The sequence below is a fragment of the Cyprinus carpio genome, chromosome B14 (assembly GCF_018340385.1).
Source record: "Cyprinus carpio isolate SPL01 chromosome B14, ASM1834038v1, whole genome shotgun sequence".
In the NCBI taxonomy this organism is placed as follows: Eukaryota; Metazoa; Chordata; class Actinopteri; order Cypriniformes; family Cyprinidae; genus Cyprinus; species Cyprinus carpio.
The window spans coordinates 499,163-520,788 of NC_056610.1; the positions used below are offsets into that span (position 1 = coordinate 499,163).

The window sequence follows — 21,626 nt, forward strand, 5'->3', positions numbered from 1 at the left end:
TGGGGGCCCGATCCAGAACCCTGGGAACCATGTCCAAAACGCATGTCCCCCTTTTTTCCCGCTGAGCTCTTGCTGCCTTACAAGATTTTTTACCCCCCTGCAAGTCCTCTTCTCTTGGGGGGGATATCTTAAGCATGCTCTTTTAAATTTGGGCTCATTTTTTATGTTATAGCCCCGGTAAGCATTTACAAAAAAAGCATTTGTTTGGGGTTTTTTTTTATTAAAAACTGTATTTTACCTCTTTGGGGTTTTTTTGTAAGCCCTATGGGGGGGGATTTTTTAAGCCCCACTTAAATTTTAATAAATCAAAATACTTTTGGGTGGGAAACCCCTTCCCCCCAGAAACCCCCTGAGGCCTGGGCCCAAAAAGTTTATTAAAACATATTTTTTCCATTTTCCCCCTATTAAAACAAAGAAAATGTATGGTTTTTTCAGACAAAAGGGAAATATTTTTTAATTTAAAATTGTGGGGTTAAGTCCTTGAAAAAAAGAAATTCCTTTTCCCTTTAAGGGCAGAGGGGCAGCCTTGCACGAGAACAGAAAATGGCTGGCATAACTTTTAATCAACTACATTACTCAAACCCCACTCACCCATAGCCCCTCAAATATAATGAAACTTTAAAATCTATCAAAAGACCAATTCGGAAATGAAAAAAAACTTCCCAAACCCAACAGAAACAATTGGAAAAAATACATTAAACCGGGAAATCAAACCCGAAAAGATTTTTTCCAAAAAAACCTCAAGGTTTTGGGTGATGTCCCCCAATTTTTTTTTCGTTAAAAAATTTCTCTTGAATGAAATTTTTAAAAAAAGCAAATGGGGTCTTTCAATTGACCCCTAAAAAAAACATAGATTTTGTTGTATCAGTGAAATTTTAAGGGCCCAAAAAATAAATTTTCACATTTACCTAATCTTTTCCCAACGTCCGCTAGCTTCCTGCCCCATAACATGCCTCAAAAAACCCTTCCCCGTAACACCTAGGGTCTTAGATCTGCACACCTGCCCACCCCTCGTGGGCCCCCTCCATGACAGCTGCACGCGAAAACCCCCCAACACACACCCCGGGCGGGGATTGGTTGGAACAAATTTGTTTTGGGGTTTTGGGGTGGGTTGGGGAAACCAATTGTTTTTGTGTGCAATCTCAAGCCTAGGCGCCTACAGAACGCGTTTTTAGACGGGATGCTTTTGGGGGGGGCCCGCTAGCGGATCGTTAGGGAAAAATTTGATTTAAAGTGAAAAATTTATTTTTGGGCCTTAAATCACTGATACAACCTTTAAACCCCCACAAAAGTTAAAAAGGGGCAAAATTTTTCCCCCAACAGTTTTTAAACCATGCTATGCCAATTCCCAAAATCCCCTGTGGGGTCCGGACATATTCAGGAATAACTGTTGGGGTTATACACATAACCCCCAAACACAGGCCCTAAACAAATCCTACCCGTATTTTTAAAGGCGTTGGGCATGACGTTTTTTAAAGACCCATAGTCTGACATTTGGGGGCAGGAATGTTATGGTGGCTGTTTCAAAACGCTAAATTTGGATAACAGATTGTTGGGTTTGCCCCCTTGTTACAGCCCTGGTTTAAATTCACTGGTTATCTTGAATTTTTTGGCGATCAGAAAAAAGAAATGTCGGGGGGCTTGACCCTTAACCCCTGCATCACTGGGGTACCGTTTTTGATGTCCCCCAGACTGGCATCTGGGTTTAGCAACTAAAAAAAAAAAACCCAAATGAGTAAAATAGGGTTACAAAATGATGTAAGCTCATTAAAACATTTTAACACCGTAAATAAAAAACCCGACTGGGGGTTTCTGTGGGTCCCCAAACCTCAAAAAGCCAAAATTAAAAAACAACCCCTCTTGGGGTCGGCCCCAAAAATACACCCCCATGGGAACCAACAATTTTGAAATGTTGGGGGGGACCGGGAATTAATCCGGGTTTTCTGGGGGGCCGCTTCATCAGACCCCTGAAAACTTGATCACCACCCCCCTGCCAAACCCCCAAGGGGAAAAATTAAATCACAATTTTAACACTTTTAAAAGGGCATTGTAACATACCTTCCGCTCGTGAGGAAGTCCCGGGAAAATTTCAAGGATCCGGGGCCCCCTGTGGTGGTTGTTTTCGCCCCTTTTCCCCCTCTCACCGGGGCCAATGGGAATGATGTAATGAGAGGGCCCCTACGATCAAAACATAATGAAATCATTACATTTTTTTCTAAAGGCCCCAAAAGCAGCAGAAGGGAAAAAAGGGCATACCCTGGGAAAAATAAAGAGATGGTCCAAGGGACTCCCTTTAGAAATGTATAACGCTTTAAAATTTTATTTGGGTTTTCATCAACAAATCATCCAAAATTTTTCAGCCTGATGTCGGGTTTTAACCCCCCCTGCCCAAAACCATTTTTTAAAAATTCTTGAAAACTGCCTTTGGGCCCTATTTTCTTTTTCACCTTGGATACCTCCCCGTGCTCAATGAGCAACTTAATTGTTTTCGTTAATTTTTCCTGAGGAAAAAAGCAGCAGTCCTCTTTCCTCTTTTTTTTTATGAAAAGGGAAAAAAACCAAAACCACAACTATGCTAAGGAAAACTATTGGACAGCAACCGACCATCTTTTCCGGCGACGAACAGACTGCGGCACCCCCTTCCGTCTTTGGGCCCTTTTCACTTTGGGGGAAGCCCTAATGTCCAAGCCCCACGGAGGGTTTCTGAAAAATGGGGATTCTTTTTTTTCCTGAAAATGCAGACCCATTGCTCTGAATACAAAAAAATAAAAAATTTTTAATTTTCCCAAAGGGGGAAACAAAAAGTTCCCTTTGCCCCGACAGTTTTTCCCAAAAACTATTCTTTTTCAGTGCCCCCCTTAGAAGGGTTTTTTTTGGGGTTTTTCCCCCTGTTTTTGCCATTTTAGCCCCCCAAACCATAAGTTTTGCAATTTTGTCATTTATTCGGACGCCTCTGCAACCTTTAAAACAAATTTAAAAAAAAAAGTTTACAAAAACTGATTTAACTGAATATCATTTTCGGGTAGTTTTTTTTTAACCCTTTTAATTTTAACCCAATAATCAAAACATCAAAAAAAGGTTTTTATAATTTCCCGTCCCCTCCCCAAAAATTTTAAAAACCTGTTGTTATTAGCGGGGATACTCGGGTCCCGGACTTGATCCAATGAGAGTTTCCAGTACAAAGTTTTTAGCCCCCCCGCGGGGAAACGGGTGCAGGGCCACCTTGGGCATGCTTGGAGCAAAGATTTCCCCCGCAAACCTTTTAAAAAAAAAAAGGGAGTTTAAAACCCAAAAAACAAAAAACTTCCAGCTTTTTTTCAATAGGGGAAAGAAATTTTTAAAAAAGGCTACCAAAATTCCCTTTTAAAAAAACAATGTATAACTGATTGCCCCCCCCCCTTCCCCTCAAATCCCATCACTGCAAACACCTACCTGAAGAGCTCTTCATCAAGTCAAAAATTCACAGAAAAAATTTGGGGTTTTTTGGAAATTTTACACCCTTTAAAAAAGGGGCTGCTCAACCCGAAAACCCTTTCTTTTAAAAACACAACAAAAAATTAAAAAACATTAGACAAACCCACAAATGTTAACTGTATTATCATCAATTGGGTTTTTAAAAAGCTTTCCCTTTTTTAAAAATAACCCAAGAATGGCCCCCTCCACTGGTCCCAAAAACCCTTTTCTAAGGGCCCCTTTATCAAACCCCCCTCTCCCAAGGGAAATTTTAACCGCAAGGGGTTAAATTTGGTTTTACCTTTTTTTTCGCTTCCATAACTTCAGACCCTTTCAAAAAATTATCTCGAGCCCCACAGGGGCTCAAAGGGCTTTCTGGTATCCACTTTTTATTTGAACCACGATCACATCCTTTCCCCATGGGAAAAATACACATCGAATAACCCCCTCATTGTATCCAAAAACCCGTAAAGGGAAGGTTTTCACCAAAAAAAATTCAAAAACCCTTACTAGTTTCCCCTTTTTTAGCCCTACTGACCCCAACAGCCCCAAAGAAAAATTCGATCGGGGGCATGGGGTTTAAACTGGGGGCCAATTCCACGAAAGGGAACAGATGTTTTTAAAACAACTCCTAGCCCACAGTCCCCAAACCAAAATAAACCCAACCCCCTCTTTCACAGAACACTTTCAAAATTAACACCTTTTAAACAAATTTTTGACAATTTTAAATTTAGAGAAGAGAGGTTTAAATTTTGGGGCAAGTAATCAAGATTTATGGTCAAAAAGCACAGCCCCGCCTCACATCTAAACCCATGAATAAAAAAGATCGTTGGGTTCACTTCCCCCCCCTACGAACCAACTGGGAAAATTTCCAAAGGGGCCTTTTAACCCCTGGGCTTTACGAACCCTTATTCAGGAATTTCACAGGAAAAGGTCCTTTTTTTTAGATGTAAACGGGACCAAGAAACTCAAAAGACTTATAAAAAATACATTTCCCTTGCTCAAATCCAAATCATTTATAAAACATTTTTTCTAATCACTTATTGTTTTATGTCTTTTTAAAAATTATTTAATAGTTTTTAAAATTCATATTCTTTTTTGGTTTGGGTTCGAATCTTTTTGCTTGAAAAGTTTTTTGACCATCATTAATTTTTCAAAGTATCTATTCTTATCAAGGGTCAAGGGCCAAAATTTTAACCCGCAAGAGCGAAAAAAATTTGGACCACGTGAGTGATAAGATACAAGATTTTGAATGGGTAGGACAACACGCAACCCCCGGCAAAGACAATATCATTGGTCAAGAACCCAAAATTTGGGGGTGTGGCCAAAAGGGGCCGTTTAAATCACAGGGCACCATCAGATTTTGCTTTTAAAACCCGCTTTTTTCTTTTTAGCTTTGGCATTTCAGCTTCTGCTTTTAGTTCCCTGCTTTTTCATCACTTTTAGCGTTTTTTTCGAGCGCCGTTTCCGCGTGCTTCGGCCCGCACGCCTGCTGCTACCTTTCCACGATGAGAAAAACACCACCTAGTCCCGTCAAACTTTTCTTCATTCTTTTAAAAAAAAAAAAAAAAGTTTTTTTTCCCTTTTTCCCTTTTAGATTTTTTGTGTTCTGAGTTAAGTTTTGTAACGCCGTGTCTCCGGGCCCGACCCCCGCGGCCCGCTGAAACCCTTTAAACCCCCCACCCAAATCCCCACGTCAGCCACGCCCAACCAAAGGGGTTCCCAAAAACGTCACTTTTACCGACTACGGAAATTTTTTCCAATTTACAACCCGGAAAATCCCTTTTCAGCGCAACAAAAGGGAAATCCCCTTACACGCAACTTAATTTCGTACCTCCAGACTTTTGGGGCGAACGGGGGGAATCAAATAAAAATTTTTAATAATTGATGAAATCAAAGCGAGGGGTTTAATTTGGGGACTGATGGTTTTTCATGTCTATGCAAATTTATATTTGCTGTAAAATTGGGGGTTTTACATTTTCATTCTCTTAAACTCATTCTTTTCCCAACTTTCTACTTCCGGGAAATTGTGTGAATGTGTATGCGGTGGGTTATGTGTTAGATTTTTAGTCCTGTGCAAGCGCTAACTGTTGGATAACGATTGTGTGGTGTAGGCATCTTGTGACAGTCATGGTCAAACTTCACTGTGATCTTGAAGTTCTGGCGATCAGAAAGAAGAAGATGTCTGTGGGCTTGACCCCGTAATCCACTGCATCACTGAGGGTACAGTTGTGATGTCTTCAGACGTGGCATCTGGTTCAGCAACTAGAAAAAAAAAAACTAACAAGTGAGTATCTAGGCTTACATATGATGTAATGCTCATTAAAAGCATTTTAAACACCGTAACTAAAACACCAGACTGGGTTTGCTGTGGAGTCACAAACACTCATGCCAAAATTAAACTAAACACCGTCTGGGAGTGGCGGCCCCAAAATATGACTACCCTATGGAATCCAGACATATTTGAAATGTGGCGGGACCGGGAATTGAATCCTGGTCTCTGGTGGGCAGCTGCATCAGACACCTGATACTTAGATCACCCCACACCACTGCAGACCCCTAGAGTGGAAATCTTACATGAAAAATCATGATCGGTGCATCCCTATCGTAGACATACCTTCCAGCTCGTGCAGGAAGTCTTGAAAGTGTTCAAGGATCTGGGTCTCCTTGTGGTGCTTGTTGCAGCCCCTTTCGCTCATCACCAGCGCCAGATGGGAAGTGATGTAATGAGAGTCCACCCAGCAGAGTTAATTTCACTCTGGATTTTTTGCTGTGAAGAGTACCTGAAGAAGCAGCAGAAGGAAGAAAGGACATACCATGGTATAATAAAGAGATGGTCCAAGGCAGCTCTTCAAGAAAGTGTATAACGCTTTAATTTCATGTGGCTTACATCATCAAATCATCAACATGTTTCAGCCTGATGTCGGCTTTTAAGCCGCCTGACATAAAGCCATTTTAAACATTCTTGAAGAGCTGCCTTGGACCATATTTTTCTTATTCACCTTGGATACCTCCCCGTGACTCTAATGAGCAACTTTCTTGTTTTTCGTTAATTTTACCTGAGGAAGGAATGCAGCAGTCTCTTTCCTATTTTTTCATGAAGGAAATACCATGACCTACAACTATGCTATAGAACACTATTGGACAGCATACCGACTCATCGTCTCCGGCGACGAACAAACTGTGGCACTCTTCCGTCATTGCCTGCATCACTTGGGAGAAGCCGGAGCTGCCAAGCCCTCACGGAGTTGCTGAAGCATGGGCATTCTTTTTGTCATGACATGCAGACCGATTGCTCTGAATACAAAGAAATCAAAAATTATTAATCTCCAAGGGCAAGCAAACGTTCCCTTTGCCAGACAGTTATATCCACATAACTATTCTTTACAGTGCGCCTACCTTAGAATGTTCTCTTTGTGTTCCAATGTCGATCTTGCCAGTATAGCCACAATCCATAATGTCTGCAATGTAGTCAGTCATGTCGGACGCCTCTGCAACCTTAAACCAAATTAAGAAAAAAAGTTTACAAAGAGCTGATTCAACTGTAATATCATTATCGAGGATAGTTTGGTGAACTTTAATTGTATAATACAATAATCAAAACATCTAAAACTGTTTTATAATCCAGTCAGTCCTAAAATTTAAACACACTGTTGTTATTAGCGGTGATAAGCTCGGGTCCAGGACTTGATCCAGTGAGAGCTTGCCAGATACTAGAAAGTTGTAGCACCACCGCTGGAGGAAACGTGGTGCAGGTTCCACCTTGGGCAATGCTTGTAGCAAAGATTTCACCTGCAAATCCTATAAAAGAGAGAACATGGGAGTTAATACAGAAAGACAAATAACTTCCAGCTTTTTTAATCACTAGGCTAAAGATTTTAACAAAGGCTACAAATTCATTAAAAAAGCAATGTATAACTGATTGCCCCCCCTCCCTTCCATCAAATCCCATCACTGCAAATCACCTACCTGAAGAGCTCTTCATCAAAGTCATTCACAGAATATTTGGGCATTTTGGACTTCACACCTTCAAAAAGGCGCTGCTCAATCCCAGATACCATTGCTTAGAATCAACAACAAAACAATTAAAATCATTAGACAAGACACCACAAATGTTATACTGTATAATATCATCAAATTGGTTTTTAAATGCATTTCCCTTTTTAAAAGTAACTAATGAATGGCCACTACTCACTGGTCAGAAACTCTTTTCTAAGGGCCCCTGTATCAATCCCTGCCTCTCCAAGGAAATTGATCCGCAAGGGATTAATTGGTGTAGCCTTTTTGTTGCGCTTCCATAACTTCAGACCTCTTTCAAACATATTATCTCGAGACACACAGAGCTCAAAGGTCTTGCTGGTATCCACTTTTGATTTGAGCCACATGATCACATCTTCCTCACTGTGAAAAATACCACATCTGAATAACCCTCTCATTGTATACAAATACAGTAAGGTAGAGGTCTCACCAAAATTAAAATTCAACCATTATCTAGTTACCCTTGTGTAGCGTATCTGACCCGAACCAGTCAAATGAAAGATTCGATCGGGAGCATGGTTGAAACATGAGGAGCCGAATTCCACAGAAAGGCAACAGGATGTTGTAAATCAACTCCTAGCACCACAGTCTGAAGCAAGATAACCAACCAACTCTTTCACAGAACAGCTTTCAACATTAACACCTTTAGAACAATTATTGACAATTTCAATTCAGAGAAGAGATTGTCAAATTTGGGACAAGTAATCAAGATTGATGGTCAAAGAGATGCACAGCCTGACCATCACATCTAAACCCATGAGAGTAAACAAGATCGTTGGATTCACTTCCCCCACCTAGCAGAACCAGACTGAAATTCCTAAGGGGACCTTTTAACCTCTGGTCTTCACAGAACATCCTTATGTCAGAGAATTGCACAGGAACTGTCGTTTATAGATGTAGCTGCACCAAGATGAACTCAAAAAGACTTATAAATGAATATCAGTCCATTGCTCAACTCCATATCATTTATGAAATCATGTTTCTAATCACTTATTGTGTATGTCTTTTTAATAATTATTTAATAGTTTAAGTATTCATATTCATGTTTAGTATGTGTGTCCGAATCTTCTTGGTTGAAACGTTTCTGACCATCAGTTATTTGTCAAATGTATCATATTCTTATTATAGGAATCATGTCCAAAATTATACCCTGCAAGAGCGGAAAAATTCGGACCACGTGAGTGATAAGATAACATATGATTTATGAATGGGTAGGGATTATAATCTGAACACCCCGAGCAAAGACAATATCTAATTGGTCAAGACAACATTTGAGGTGTGGCCAAAAGGCCAGTTTAAATACACAGGACACCATCAGATTTTGCTTTTAGCCTGCTTTTTGCTTTTTAGCTTTGGCATTTCAGCTTCTGCTTTTATTCATGCTTTGTCATCACTTTTAGCGTTCTTTGAGCGCGGTTCCAGCGTGCTTCGGCCTGCACTCCTGCTGCTACTTAGCCACGATGAGAAGAAACACCAACTAGTCTCGTCAAAACTTTACTTCTATTCTTTTACTTTAGTTTCTTTTCTTTTTCGTTTGAGAGTTTCGTGTTCTGAGTTAAGTTTTGTAACGCCGTGTCTCCGAGTCTGACCTCGCGTGCCCGTCTGAAACTTCAACCAGCCCACAACTCCGCATCGTCAGCCAACGCCCAACCACGGGCTTCCCAAGACGTCACTTCAACGACTACTGAACTTTCAGCCAATCAGCAACCTCGGGAAACTCCCTTTTCAGCGACAACAAAAGGGAATCCCCGTTACACAGGCAACGTAAGTAACGTACCTCCAGACTCTGAGCTGAACTGGTGAATCTAATATAATTTTAACCTAATTGATGAACTCAATGCGAGGGTTAATTAAGTGACTGATGGTTGTTCATGTCTATGCAATTTCATATTTTGCTGTAAACTTGGGATTTCACATTTTCATTCTCTTAAACTCATTCTTTCCTAACTTTCTATCTTCCTGCAACTTGTGTGAATGTGTGAGTGTGTGTGCTTATGTGTTAGATTAGTTTATATGTCTAAGATTTATCTAATAAAGCCTTATTCATATTGAAAAGAGAAGTATCTTGTGTTTTGTGCTTACAAGTTAATGTCTTAAACTGCCGATCTTGTTACTGTGCTAATTAATAGTGTTTTCACTATACTTTGGATAATAATATCCAGTGCAGATTTGATGTTAAACGGCTCGTTCAGTGAATCGCTGGCCGTCTCAGTGATCAGCCGTGAAACAGTGATTCTGTTCAAATCCCCTTTAAAATCTTAAATGATTCCCTTTGAGCTAAATTGACCTGTTTCCCTTACATTGTGTCCTTTGAGCTAAATTGACCTGTTTCCCTTACATTGTGTTAAACATCTCTTCTCTCCTCTTCTTTAATATTTTGGAAAGTGAAATATATCTTGTTGGATAATTGAATTGAAACGGACTTACCATGAGATATCATCTGTCTCAGGATGGAGTTCCCTCTCAGGTGAGGTTGTGTCCTCAGTTCTATAAGAATAAAGGCATTAATGTATTTACAAATCCAGTCCATATCAGCTATCCCCATATCATTCAACAAAAATAATAAAATAATTAAAGCAATACATACAACATCCTGAGTGCACACAGCAAGACACCCCACCCCTCTCCCTGCAGAAGAAGACAGAGCTTGAAGAAATAGGTAACCATTACCTTTGGCCACAATAGCTAGCATGTTCCTCGATAAGCAGGACTGGGAAGGATATGCCACATATAGGACACTGGACATCCCCTTTCTGAATGGACAGAGGGACACCGTATTTATCTCTGTGAAGAAATTCTAGTATCTTGCTCCTTACAATCACAGGACAGTTCAGTACAAACAAAAGGAATAAATACAAGGCATTAACATCTCCTACATAGGAGACAACGTTTCAAAAATGGTTAGATATGTAACAGTTACTCCACCTGCTGAGGGCAGTGGTCCTCTTCAGTCATCTGCACTGGCACTGGAGTTTGCAAAACTTCAGGAAATTGGACATCATCGTCGTCATCATCAGAGATAATCTATAAGATTAAAGCACATTTCAAGTTTAAGATATCCATACACAGTTAATTTTAGACATTTAATATCCCAAATTCTAGAAAAAAGTTCACCTCCAAGTCTGGGCTGGTGTGGCTAGCACATTTACAGTCATGTAGAGCCAACATTTGGAGAGGCATCTCTGCAAAACAGTGCTTGCAGCTGGCCTTGGGCATCAAAGCAAACTCTGGAGCATTTGCTGGGAGTGGTGAGAGGTCCAACTCATCCTGAAGAGGCACTATGTAAAGAGTGCCTTTCCCACCACCTGAAACTTTCCGGAGCATAGCACCAGTGTAGCCCTCAGCCTCCAAGGGGATTGCGGACATTTTTCTCCTCCCATTTCCACCTGGTAAAATTAAACATGATTGAAAAAATGGATATGTGGAATAACAAATAATATAGCATTTATATAGTGTTCCATCAATAAGAAGTTTGAGGTGCTCAAGACGAGGGGGGTGGCACATCACAACCAATGTGTAGCTCCCACCTGGATAAACGCTCACCACACATCAGCTAGTGACGAGGTGAAGGAGAGGTAATAAGGGAGTTGAGGACCCAGATGTATGTTACCATTCTCTGTTGCATTACCTATTTTACATAAATGAAGTGTCAATTTAAGTATTTTTACATTACCTCCTGCTTTGTAAAGCAGCCACCGGTCCTGCAGCTCCACCATTTTTGGGTAAGTGGCCTGCAATAGCCTTGTGAACTACAATGTGATCACTTCCGCATACCTCTACATGCGTTAGATCACGGTCAAGAGAAACCGTCCTCTTTCCCAATCCAGCCTGCATGAAGGCCAGTTCATCTGATGGAAGTGGAGTCAGTTCGTCATTGGACGAAAGTAGAAAAATGCTCAAATCAAAAGGTTTCCATTTTTTGTTACTCAATGATGCAAAGTGGGATGATACACTGGTTGATGGCCGTTTTCTACCATTCCGGAACAATCCAGGGAAGGACCTGTATAATTGGAAAAACAACGATTAAAGGTACTTCAGACATTACTAAAAAAAAACAATAAAAACTGGAAAAAAATTGGCAACATACAAATATATCAAATGAAAGAACAGACCCTCTGATATCAAACAAACAAACAAACAAAATGGGAAAAAAACATTTCATCCTCTATATATATATATATATATATATATATATATATATATATATATATATATATATATATATATATATACCTCATATATATATACCTCTTAAAATGGCTATTTTTATTCAAAAATACAAAATTTTGAGCAAAAAGCTGATGAAATGATCACATTCATCTAAACAAAACAATTGGTTTCACCAACCACTCAAAACCAAAATAAATAGTGTTCCAACCAATCACTGACAGGGGCTCGTGCACGGCTGCACGCGAAGTCGGAGAACATGAGCGCAAAACCTCAAAACACCCTCCCCCTGTCTGCGGAGCTAGCGGATTGTTAGGAAAGATTAGATGTATGTGATCATTTATGTTTGGGCCTGAAATCGCTGATACAACCTTTAATTAAATCATTTTTTGCTTCAGTTATTTATAAATTGGGTAAGACCGCCATCTAGTGGATAAAAGCGGTTACTTTTATCCACTTAAAATTTATTACAGCTTACCATTTAAACTCGTCAGAAAAGCGTCTTTATCAGGTAAATATTTACTCATAATTGACGAGATAACTCGTCAATGGCGGCGAAAGAGTTAAAAGTCTTGTGTAGCCAGACTATTCTAGCTTTGCCTCCCAAATCAAACAATACAAGGGTTTGGGGTCTGAGGTGGTGTAGCAAAATAATCATCAGGCTTCTGATGCAACTTTCCACTGGAGATAAGGGTTAAATTCCCAGTCTGGCCAGATACTGCATATGGCAGTAGCACACAGGGGAAAGGCATATTAGGCAGCCACTCCTGAGGGTGGTTAGTATAATTTTGGCATAAGGCTATCTGGACTGAATGTTTAAATTATTTGTGTAGGCTTTGTATAATCGTCGTCAGTGTAACCATTGCCTAGAACATTTTATATTTTCCCACGCCAAAACCAGTCCAGATTATGTCATCTGGACTGGTTTCTCAATGGTACTATAACTAATAAGTTAATTAAAAACCATAGATTTAGTGTTCTAATAATAACAATTAGTGTTCTAAATCTATGGTGTCAAATTAACTAATTGGTTCTAGAACCAACAAAATGTCTGATGGCAGGTCTGTGTCTGTCAGATGTCTACCTGGCCATTTCATACTGGACGGAGCTGCACTCAATCTGACTTCCTGTGGGCCTGGAGGAATTGGCCATTTCACACTGGCTGCCCTGTCGCTGTTCTTGTGGAGGAATTACTGAAGAAATCAGGGCGAGTAGCTGCCGTGCCCTCTCCTGTGTCTCAGCTGAATTTAACTGGAAAGGGATTTTAGTTTAGATGTACAAACATATTTAAAATAACTATCTTGCTCCAATGTACTTAACTAAAAATAATTTTCAATGGCTTACCTGTGGTCGGTTTTCCATGCTGGGATTTAAAAGAAAAAATAATTACCATGACAGTACAGGCACAAACATATTTGTGGGTTGCTAATGTAAGAGTTAGTCCTAGACCTGCTACTTACCTTGTCAGCTCTAGACCTCGGCTAGATGGTAAAAAATATTTAGAATAAGCCCCGTGTAGCTGAGTTTGCGAGCTATACATGCAGTGTAGCTAAACATGTAGTGCAACAACCATACAAAGACTATTTTAAACAAAACTAGGTGGGACACTTTCAAACGGTGTATCAATCACTGTCTAACGTTAGCTAGTTGTAGGGTTGCCACCTTCCATGCATACTAACGTTAGTTAAAAGTTGTACAGGAGGTTGTATGAACAAGCTGTTACTCTTCAGGTGTTTTGAGGCTAGCAAGTGCAAAGGTAGAAACTAGCTCACTACTCACTAAATAAGGCGTGAAACTATCTAAATCAAAACATTAATTTGGCATTTGATTTAAACATAGTATAAACCAGGTGAGTTTGCAAGTTTACCTAGCATGATGGCTGGTTAGCTTTACTAGCGATTAGCAAGCAAATAATATAATACACATTCATTCATGAATATGAGTGCTATTTTTGAATGTTTAATCTTCAGTGATACTGAACTTGCTCAGCCAGCTGTGTGTCATCATCTTACCCAAACATTGGAGTGTCCGTGCTCAACTTAACTAGCCATAAGGCAGAGGTGGCATCTATGCAGGTGAACCGAACAATGGTGTAATGATTCAGTTCGACTCCCAAGACAAGATGATGCTCACCCGACTGGCCAATAGGAACGTGGTCCCGCCCATGACACAATTCTCACAGTGAAAGCAAAATCCTGAAACGAGAGCAAGAAATTGCATCAAGAGCAAAGAAAAGCGTTTCGAGAGAAACACTTTTTTTTTAGAGAAAATATTTTCACACTGATAGCAAAAAATATATATTTGAGAGTTTTTTTCAAAGTATTTTGAGAGAGATTTTTTTTCTCAGAAATAATTTTAAAAATTTCAAATTTATTTTTTTTATGTTCTATGAGAAAATACTTTCTCTCAAAACTTTTTTAAGTCTCAAATATTATTATTTTTTGCTACTGGCATGAAAACTTTTTCTCTCAAATATTCTTTTTTCTCTCATGAAATGTTTTTTTGCTATCAGTGTGATAACTTTTTCTCTCAAACTTTTTTTTTCTCTCAGATCTTTTATTTTCTCGCATGTAATAAAGACACAATTCTAACTCCATAGACTAAGCTTTTTTTTTTTTTTAGATCTTTTATTTTGTGGCATGTGATTGAGATAAGATTATTGATAGTTTTTTGATTTTCTGTTATCCATAGAGCATTGAAAAGTCGTGAAACTATGCATATTTGCTCAGAATGACTTATCCTCTATATATAAAAATTTTGAAGTGTTTGGAAGCTGCACTTTAAGAAATATAAGACAATTTATGTTTACTTTTTTACTGGTATTTCAATAAATGACTATGGCAAAACCGTTCAAGCTATCCAAAATCCATTCGCAATTTAAGTTCCTCAATGTTTTGGCATCATGTAGACAAAGTTTTGGTGTGTATACTGTAATTCTGCTCTGAGCAGTATGCATTAATTCACAGCTATATTTTTCCAAAAATCCATATTCAAATCAATATAACTGACTTCCTGTTCGTCGTAGCTGATGACTGTGAATTAGAAAGTTGTCCGTCTTGATAAGAACAATTTATGTACTGAGTTTGGTGTCTGTAGCTAAAACTAACCCCCTCACTTTTGACAAAAGGTGGCGCTATAGAGTGGCTCCTCCACGCCCTTTCATGAACTTTTGCCATTGTGTAGCTATCATTAATACTGATATGTGTTTTGAGTTTTATGTAATTCTGAGCATGTTATCTGCCTCAAAATCACCAGAACAGAATATTCAAGTTTGACACGTTGCCATGGCAACACTATGTTAGATATCAATATCCCCTCAACAGATTTACATCGGCCGTGTTTTGTCATTATTCTGATGAAGTTTGAAGCAAATCGAGTAAAAATAAGATGCTGAATTCAAAGCATTTTGAAAATGACACACTTCCTGCTGCCAGTTGGTGGCGCTGTAACTTTGACTCCTAATAGTCACATATATGCGATCGGCATCATACATCGAACAAACTAATGAAGTTTGATAAAACTCAGGTAGTGTATGTTGATGTTATTAGACATTTCCTGTTTCTCATTTCTCGCCATAATTTCAACGCCTCGCCACGGACAAACCGTTCGAGATATCAAAAATATCTTCACAATTTAGCATCCCCAATGTCTTGGGATTATGTTCACCGAGTTTTGTGGCAAACGGGTGGAGTTCCTCAGAGGAGTATATCAAATTCCAGAGCATGTGTTTTTCACAAAACCCTAAATAGCCAACTTCCTGTTGGGCGGAGCTTATGACATGCCGTGCGAAAGTTGTTTGGTTTGATGAGATCTACATGTGTATCGAGTTTTATATGTATACGTGCAAGTATGCATGATATATGGCCCTCAATATTCCAGGGGGCGCTGTAGAGCCCCTGTGCCACGCCCGTGTATCAGTCTCTGCCCGGCCCTAAGATTCCAAGGTGTGTGCCAATTTTCAAGAGTTTTTGAGCATGTTAAGGGCCCCAAAAGCCCCCGAAACCTTGGAAAAAAATTAGAAGAATAAAAAAAAAAAAAAAATCCTAAGGAAAACAATAGGGCTCTTCGCCCTCCAGGCTTGAGCCCTAAATATAGCTGCAAGCAGCGATGGCGGGCTCAAGCCATCAGCGCAAACGCCACCCCAGTGGCATCAGGTAAACTGTGCCCAGCGGGCACATGCATTTACAGTAACCCTCTGGCACTCAGGTTTAAAGGGATATGGCAATTAAAGGGTTAATCCGAACCATCAAGACTTTGAAATCACACACACAGAACAATATTCATTAACAAAGTGAAATTATATGATTAATAATCTATTTATTTGAACCCTTGCTATTTTCTCTTCTAATTAAAGCCTTGGCTATGGAACATCTGTAATACAGTTGACTAGCTGGATGCAAATAAAGTCATGCCTTTTATTTTGTCCCCTGTTTGCTATTTCACATTCCTGTCATTGAACCGTTGTGGCCAAAGACACAGAAGGTAACTGAAACAATGTGGTTTAAGTGTGATCATAAGGGGTCAAAGCACAATGGTTTGTGTAGATGATGCAGTTACACAATGGACGTGTCTCTTTTCAAGTAAATTATTATATGCACAACATGAAAATAGATAACTAATATAGTGTCCCTTCTACACTTTTTCAGTAATGCGTGATAACTTGAGAAATATGTTGTCAATACTATTAAAATAAGATAAAAAAGTAATGGTATTTAGGAAATGATAGTTTTTGCATAATTACTATATTGGGCTTTATTAAAGTTCATGAAAAAAATGAATGTATATGCATTTTATTTATGCACATAAATGAAACATTTTCAAGTCTTTGAACAGATCTTGAAGTATTTGCTATCCTATGGCGCCATCGTGTGGAAAACATTAGCATTGTGGCCTTCATTTCTGAACAACATTATGAAAGGGGCCAATATTTTTTGAATTATTACAAATATTTAATGATTCTTGTTGTGTTCTAATGGGTGGATTGTGTGCATTCGTGGTAATATTTTATTTTAAAAAGCTCTTAAAACTATAAAAATGCTTTTATTGTGAGCTTGTGAGACTGCACACGCTGATGCAGTGGTGATTTCTCTCTTGTCTTTCTCACTGTTCTCTGGCCAGACATCAATTATTAATGAGCCCTCACCCGGTAATAATAAGATATGTTGGTTTAGCTTGTCAGTGTGAATTAAATTGTTTAATTTATTTATATTTTTAACCGATTTAAAAGTGAAACTAAGGGAGACTCCTCCCTCTCAGTCCCGGGAATTGCTCCTGTAGAGGCGCAATTTCTCTCAGACAATGGAAGTCTCAGCACACATACACTCCTTACACAGAGGGGACTCGCAGAGTGACGGAGTGAGATCAGATGTCTGACAGTTTTTTTTTTTTTTTCTTTTATTCATGAAGTGTTGTAAAGTCGTGAAACTATGCATAATTCCTCAGAATGACTTTTTCTCTGTATGAAAAAAGGTTTTGAAGTGTTTGGAAGCTGCAATTTAAAAATACAAGACAATTAATTATTTCCTTTTTACTGTCATTTCAAAAGATCACCACGACAAAACCGTTCAAGCTATCCAAAATCCATTCACAATTGAAGTTTCTCAATGTTTTGGCATCATGTAGAAAAAGTTTGGTGTGTATAGTATAATTTTCCTCTCAGGAGTATGCATTAATTCACAGCCATATTTTTCCAAAAATCCACATTTAAACCAAAATACCCGACTTCCTGTTGGTCGTAGCTGATGACTGTAAATTAGAAAGTTGTCCGTCTTGATAAGAACAATTTATGTACTGAGTTTGGTGTCTGTAGCTAAAAACTAACCCCCCCACTTTTGACAAAAGGTGGCGCTATAGAGTGCCTCCACCACACACTTTTATGTGATTTTGCCAGTGTCTAGCTATCATTAATACTGATATGTGTTTTGAGTTTCATGTAATTGTGAGCATGTTAATTTCCTCAAAATCACCAGAACAGAATATTCAAGTTTGACACCTTGCCATGGCAACATTATATTAGATATCAATATCCCCACAACAGATTTACATTCGGCCGTGTTTTGTCATTATTCTGATGAAGTTTCAAGCAAATCAAGTAAAAATAAGATGCTGAATTCAAAGCATTTTGAAAATGACACACTTCCTGCTGCCAGTTGGTGGCGCTATAACTTTGACTCCTAATAGTAACATGTATGCGATCGGCATCATACAACAAACAATCCGATGAAGTTTGATCAAGCTCAGGCGATGTATGTGGATGTTATTAGACATTTCCTGTTTCTAATTTTTTGCCCTAATTTCAACGTCTCGCCACGGGCAATCCCCTGGCAATTTTTTTTTTTCTTGAGATCATGTTGACTGAGTTTTGGTGCCAATCGGGTAAAAAACCTATGACAAGTATATCAATTTCCTAAGCATGCGCTTTTTACACAGCTCTAAATGGCTGACTTCCTGTTGGGCGGAGTATATGACATGCAATACGAAAGTTGTTCGGCACAATGAGGTCTATATGTGTACTGAGTTTCATATGAATACATGCAAGTATTTGTGAGCTATACATCAACATTTCTGACTGTGTTCCAGGGGGCGCCGTAGAGCCCCTGTGCCACGCCCGGGTCCCAGCCTCTGCGGCCTCTTAATGGTCACTGATTCCAATGTGTGTGCAAATTTTCAAGAGTTTTTGAGTATGTTAACTTCCCCAAAAGCCCCGCAAAATTTTGACTAAAAATAAGCATACTAAACCCTAAATAGCCAACTTCCTGTTGGGCGGAGCCTATAACATGCAGTGCGAAAGTTGTTTGGATTGATGAGATCTATATGTGTACCGAGTTTCATACGTCTACGTGCAAGTATGTATGATATACGGCCCTCCATATTCCAGGGGGCGCTGTAGAGCCCCTGTGCCACGCCCGTGTATCAGTCTCTGCCTGGCCCTAATGGCCGCAGGTTCCAATGTGTGTGGCAATTTTCAAGAGTTTTCGAGCATGTTAAGGGCCCCAAAAGCCCCCGAGACGTTGGAAAAAAATAATAAGAATAAGAAGAATAATAATAATACTAAAAAATAATCCTAAGGAAAACAATAGGGCTCTCGCCCTCCAGGCTTGAGCCCTAAATATAGCTGCAAGCAGCGATGGCGGGCTCAAGCCATCAGTACAAATGCCACCCCTGTGGCATCGGGAAAACTGTGGCCACCGGGCACATGCATTTACAGTAACTCTCTGGCAGTCTGGTTTTAAAGGATTCGGCAATTAAAGGGTTAATCCAAACCATCAAGACTGTGAAAGACACACACACAGAACAATATATAAAACACTTTTTAATAAGGTTTCAGTTATTAACATGGACTCTATTAATGAACATGAACAATAATTATATAACATGTCAATGTCAGTTAATATTTAAAACTTAAAAATTAAAAAAATAATAATCTGTTAATATTAGTTAATGCACTGTAAACTAACATCAACAAACATTAATAAATTCTGTGAAAATGTATTGTTTATGTTAGTTAATGCATTTACTAATGTTAACAAATGAGACTTTATTATGAATTGATTACTGAGACCTTTATTGATTTACACCGCATGCATAATTATTAGGCATGTTGATATTGTGATTATTTTCTAAGCACATTTTACCAGTTCCAAACGACATCAATCTTAATAACTACCATTAATTTTGTGTTTAATCATTTATGAGTGATAATTGTCCATGAAGGCTGGAAGAGAAAAACTCCTTATAATCATGTGTGCAGAATTATTAGTTTTTTTTTTGTTGTTGTTGTTTTTTTACAGATGAAATGAGCCAAAAAAGAGTTGTAACTCAGACTGAAAAGTAAAAAATTATTAAATCCCCATGATAAATATTCAAAACTATTGCAATACAGATATTTGCAAAATTAAGACATGACCATTGGACAAAAAATGCTGACTGGGACAAGGGGGTTAGAAAAAAACAGGTGGAGAAGAAAACACAAGTTAACTGCAAAAGAATTAAGAATTAACGTGAAGATATATATATATATTTTTTTTTTTTGTCAATTCTGCAGGACTTTTCAGAATAGAAGATGGAATAAAAATGAGCTCCCCAAACTTACATCCAGATTCTGGAAACCTTTTTTGACCAAAGAGCAAAATGTTTATCTTTGGTTAATGCATTTTTCCAAAAGAGCATATATATATGTGTGTGTGTGTGTGTGTGTGTGTGTGTGTGTGTGTGTGTTAATTAAAGCTTAGTTAAAATATTTTAATACATTATTTACTAATACATTTTTTATTTACAGTTTTATTTTAAGATTAGTTTATGTACTGTGAAATAACATGAACATTATGATTTTTAATGATAGGATTAACTAGCATAAAAAAGGAATAATAAATGATCTGAAAAATAGATTGTTCATTGTTAGTTCATGTTAGTTAATGCATTAACTAATGTAAACCAATGAGAGCTTATCATAAATTGTTGCCACCACCTTTCATGATCTATAACCATTTTTAAAAATCATTTTAATGAGCTATAAACATTTGTGAAATTATTATATAAAACTATATTACCAGTAAAATTCATTAACTTTTTAAAATACATATTTTTCTTTAAAAGATTTTTATAAATGATTTAAATGCTCTATACACGTTTCTACAATAATTATTTAAAAGTAATCCTATAGCTCCATCTGGTGGTGGCCATGATAGGTATTACACACTGCACGTTTTGTGTTGCTGTCTGAACCAGTTAGAATGAAGTGCGCCTAAATGGAGCGGGAGAACGGAATACACTGGGCATATGTCTACGTATCTCCAGGTTCACACACTCTGTATGCAATGCGTATTTTTTCCGAGCCCATGTTAATGGATCAGAGCATTCACACTGCACACGGTAAAAGATGTGAACAGAAAAGGTTAGAAATAGAAAGGTACGGAAAAAATGAATATCTAGCGCATGAGCATAGAGAGAGTTGTGAGTGCAGAGGAGACTCATTTTAAGTGCGCGCATTCTCTCCGAGCGAGAGGAGTGTGTATCTGAGCACGCGTGTCTGGGTTTGTAACAAAGCAGAGGAAATCTGTGTGCGAACAGAAAGATTGGTGCTCGCGCATTATTTTAATGTGCTTTCGCATTACAATAACGCGCTCTCACTGCTGCTTCTGCACTGCATACACATACTGTATACGCACTGCAGACGGAGTACGTGTGAACCTGAATAATGTATAACAAATCTATTTCAACACCTGAGGCACCACTACAATGAGCTCTATGACCAATGCATGGCAAGAAAACATGCCTAATAATTCAACACTCCTGAATATAAGGATTTTTTTTACTTCCTGCCCTCAAAGACAAATATATATCACTCATAAATGATTAAATATCAAATGTGTAGTATTTATTAAGATTGATGTGATTTGGAATTGGTAAAATGGTAAAAAAAAAAAATTTTTGATAGAAAATGATAAGGCCTAAGAGAATTCTTAAGCTGTAATGATGAAAAAAAAAAAACAACAACACACAATTAGTGATTTTTTTTTCTGGTGATTAAAGAGATGTTAACTTTCTCTCTCTCTCTCTCTCTCTCTCTCTCTCTCTCTGTCAGCCAGGCCCTCAAACACCCCCCCCACCCCCACCCCCACAGAGAGAGTGGCCTCAGAGTGAGATCAGATGTCTGACAGTTGTTTAATTTTCTGTTATCCATACAGTGTTGTAAAATCGTGAAACATTGCTTTTTTCCTCAGAATGATATGTTCTCTGTATGAAAAATGGTTTTGAAGTGTTTGCAAGCTGCAATTTAAAAATACAAGACAATTACTGTTTCCCTTTTTACTGTTATTTCAAAAAATCACCACGGCAAAACCGTTCAAGCTATCCAAACCCCATTTGCAATTTAAGTTCCTCAATGTTTTGGCATCATGTAGAAAAAGTTTGGTGTGTATAGTATAATTTTCCTCTCAGGAGTATGCATTAATTCACAGCCATATTTT

General features: G+C 38.5%; 1 protein-coding gene across 1 annotated transcript; it reads right to left on the bottom strand.

The window, feature by feature from the left end:
* Window positions 1–6,677: 6,677 nt before the first annotated feature.
* LOC122139552 lies at window positions 6,678–13,280 on the bottom strand. Its single transcript, XM_042737702.1, has 10 exons — window positions 12,743–13,280; window positions 10,417–11,491; window positions 10,162–10,244; window positions 9,919–9,978; window positions 7,649–7,854; window positions 7,423–7,516; window positions 7,319–7,322; window positions 7,105–7,254; window positions 6,853–6,951; window positions 6,678–6,750 (listed from the first exon to the last, which is right to left on the bottom strand). The coding sequence occupies exons 2-10, from the start codon at window positions 10,444–10,446 to the stop codon at window positions 6,694–6,696; spliced, it is 783 nt and encodes a 260-aa protein (XP_042593636.1). The 5' UTR covers window positions 10,447–11,491; window positions 12,743–13,280; the 3' UTR covers window positions 6,678–6,693.
* Between the last annotated feature and the right edge of the window lie 8,346 nt (window positions 13,281–21,626).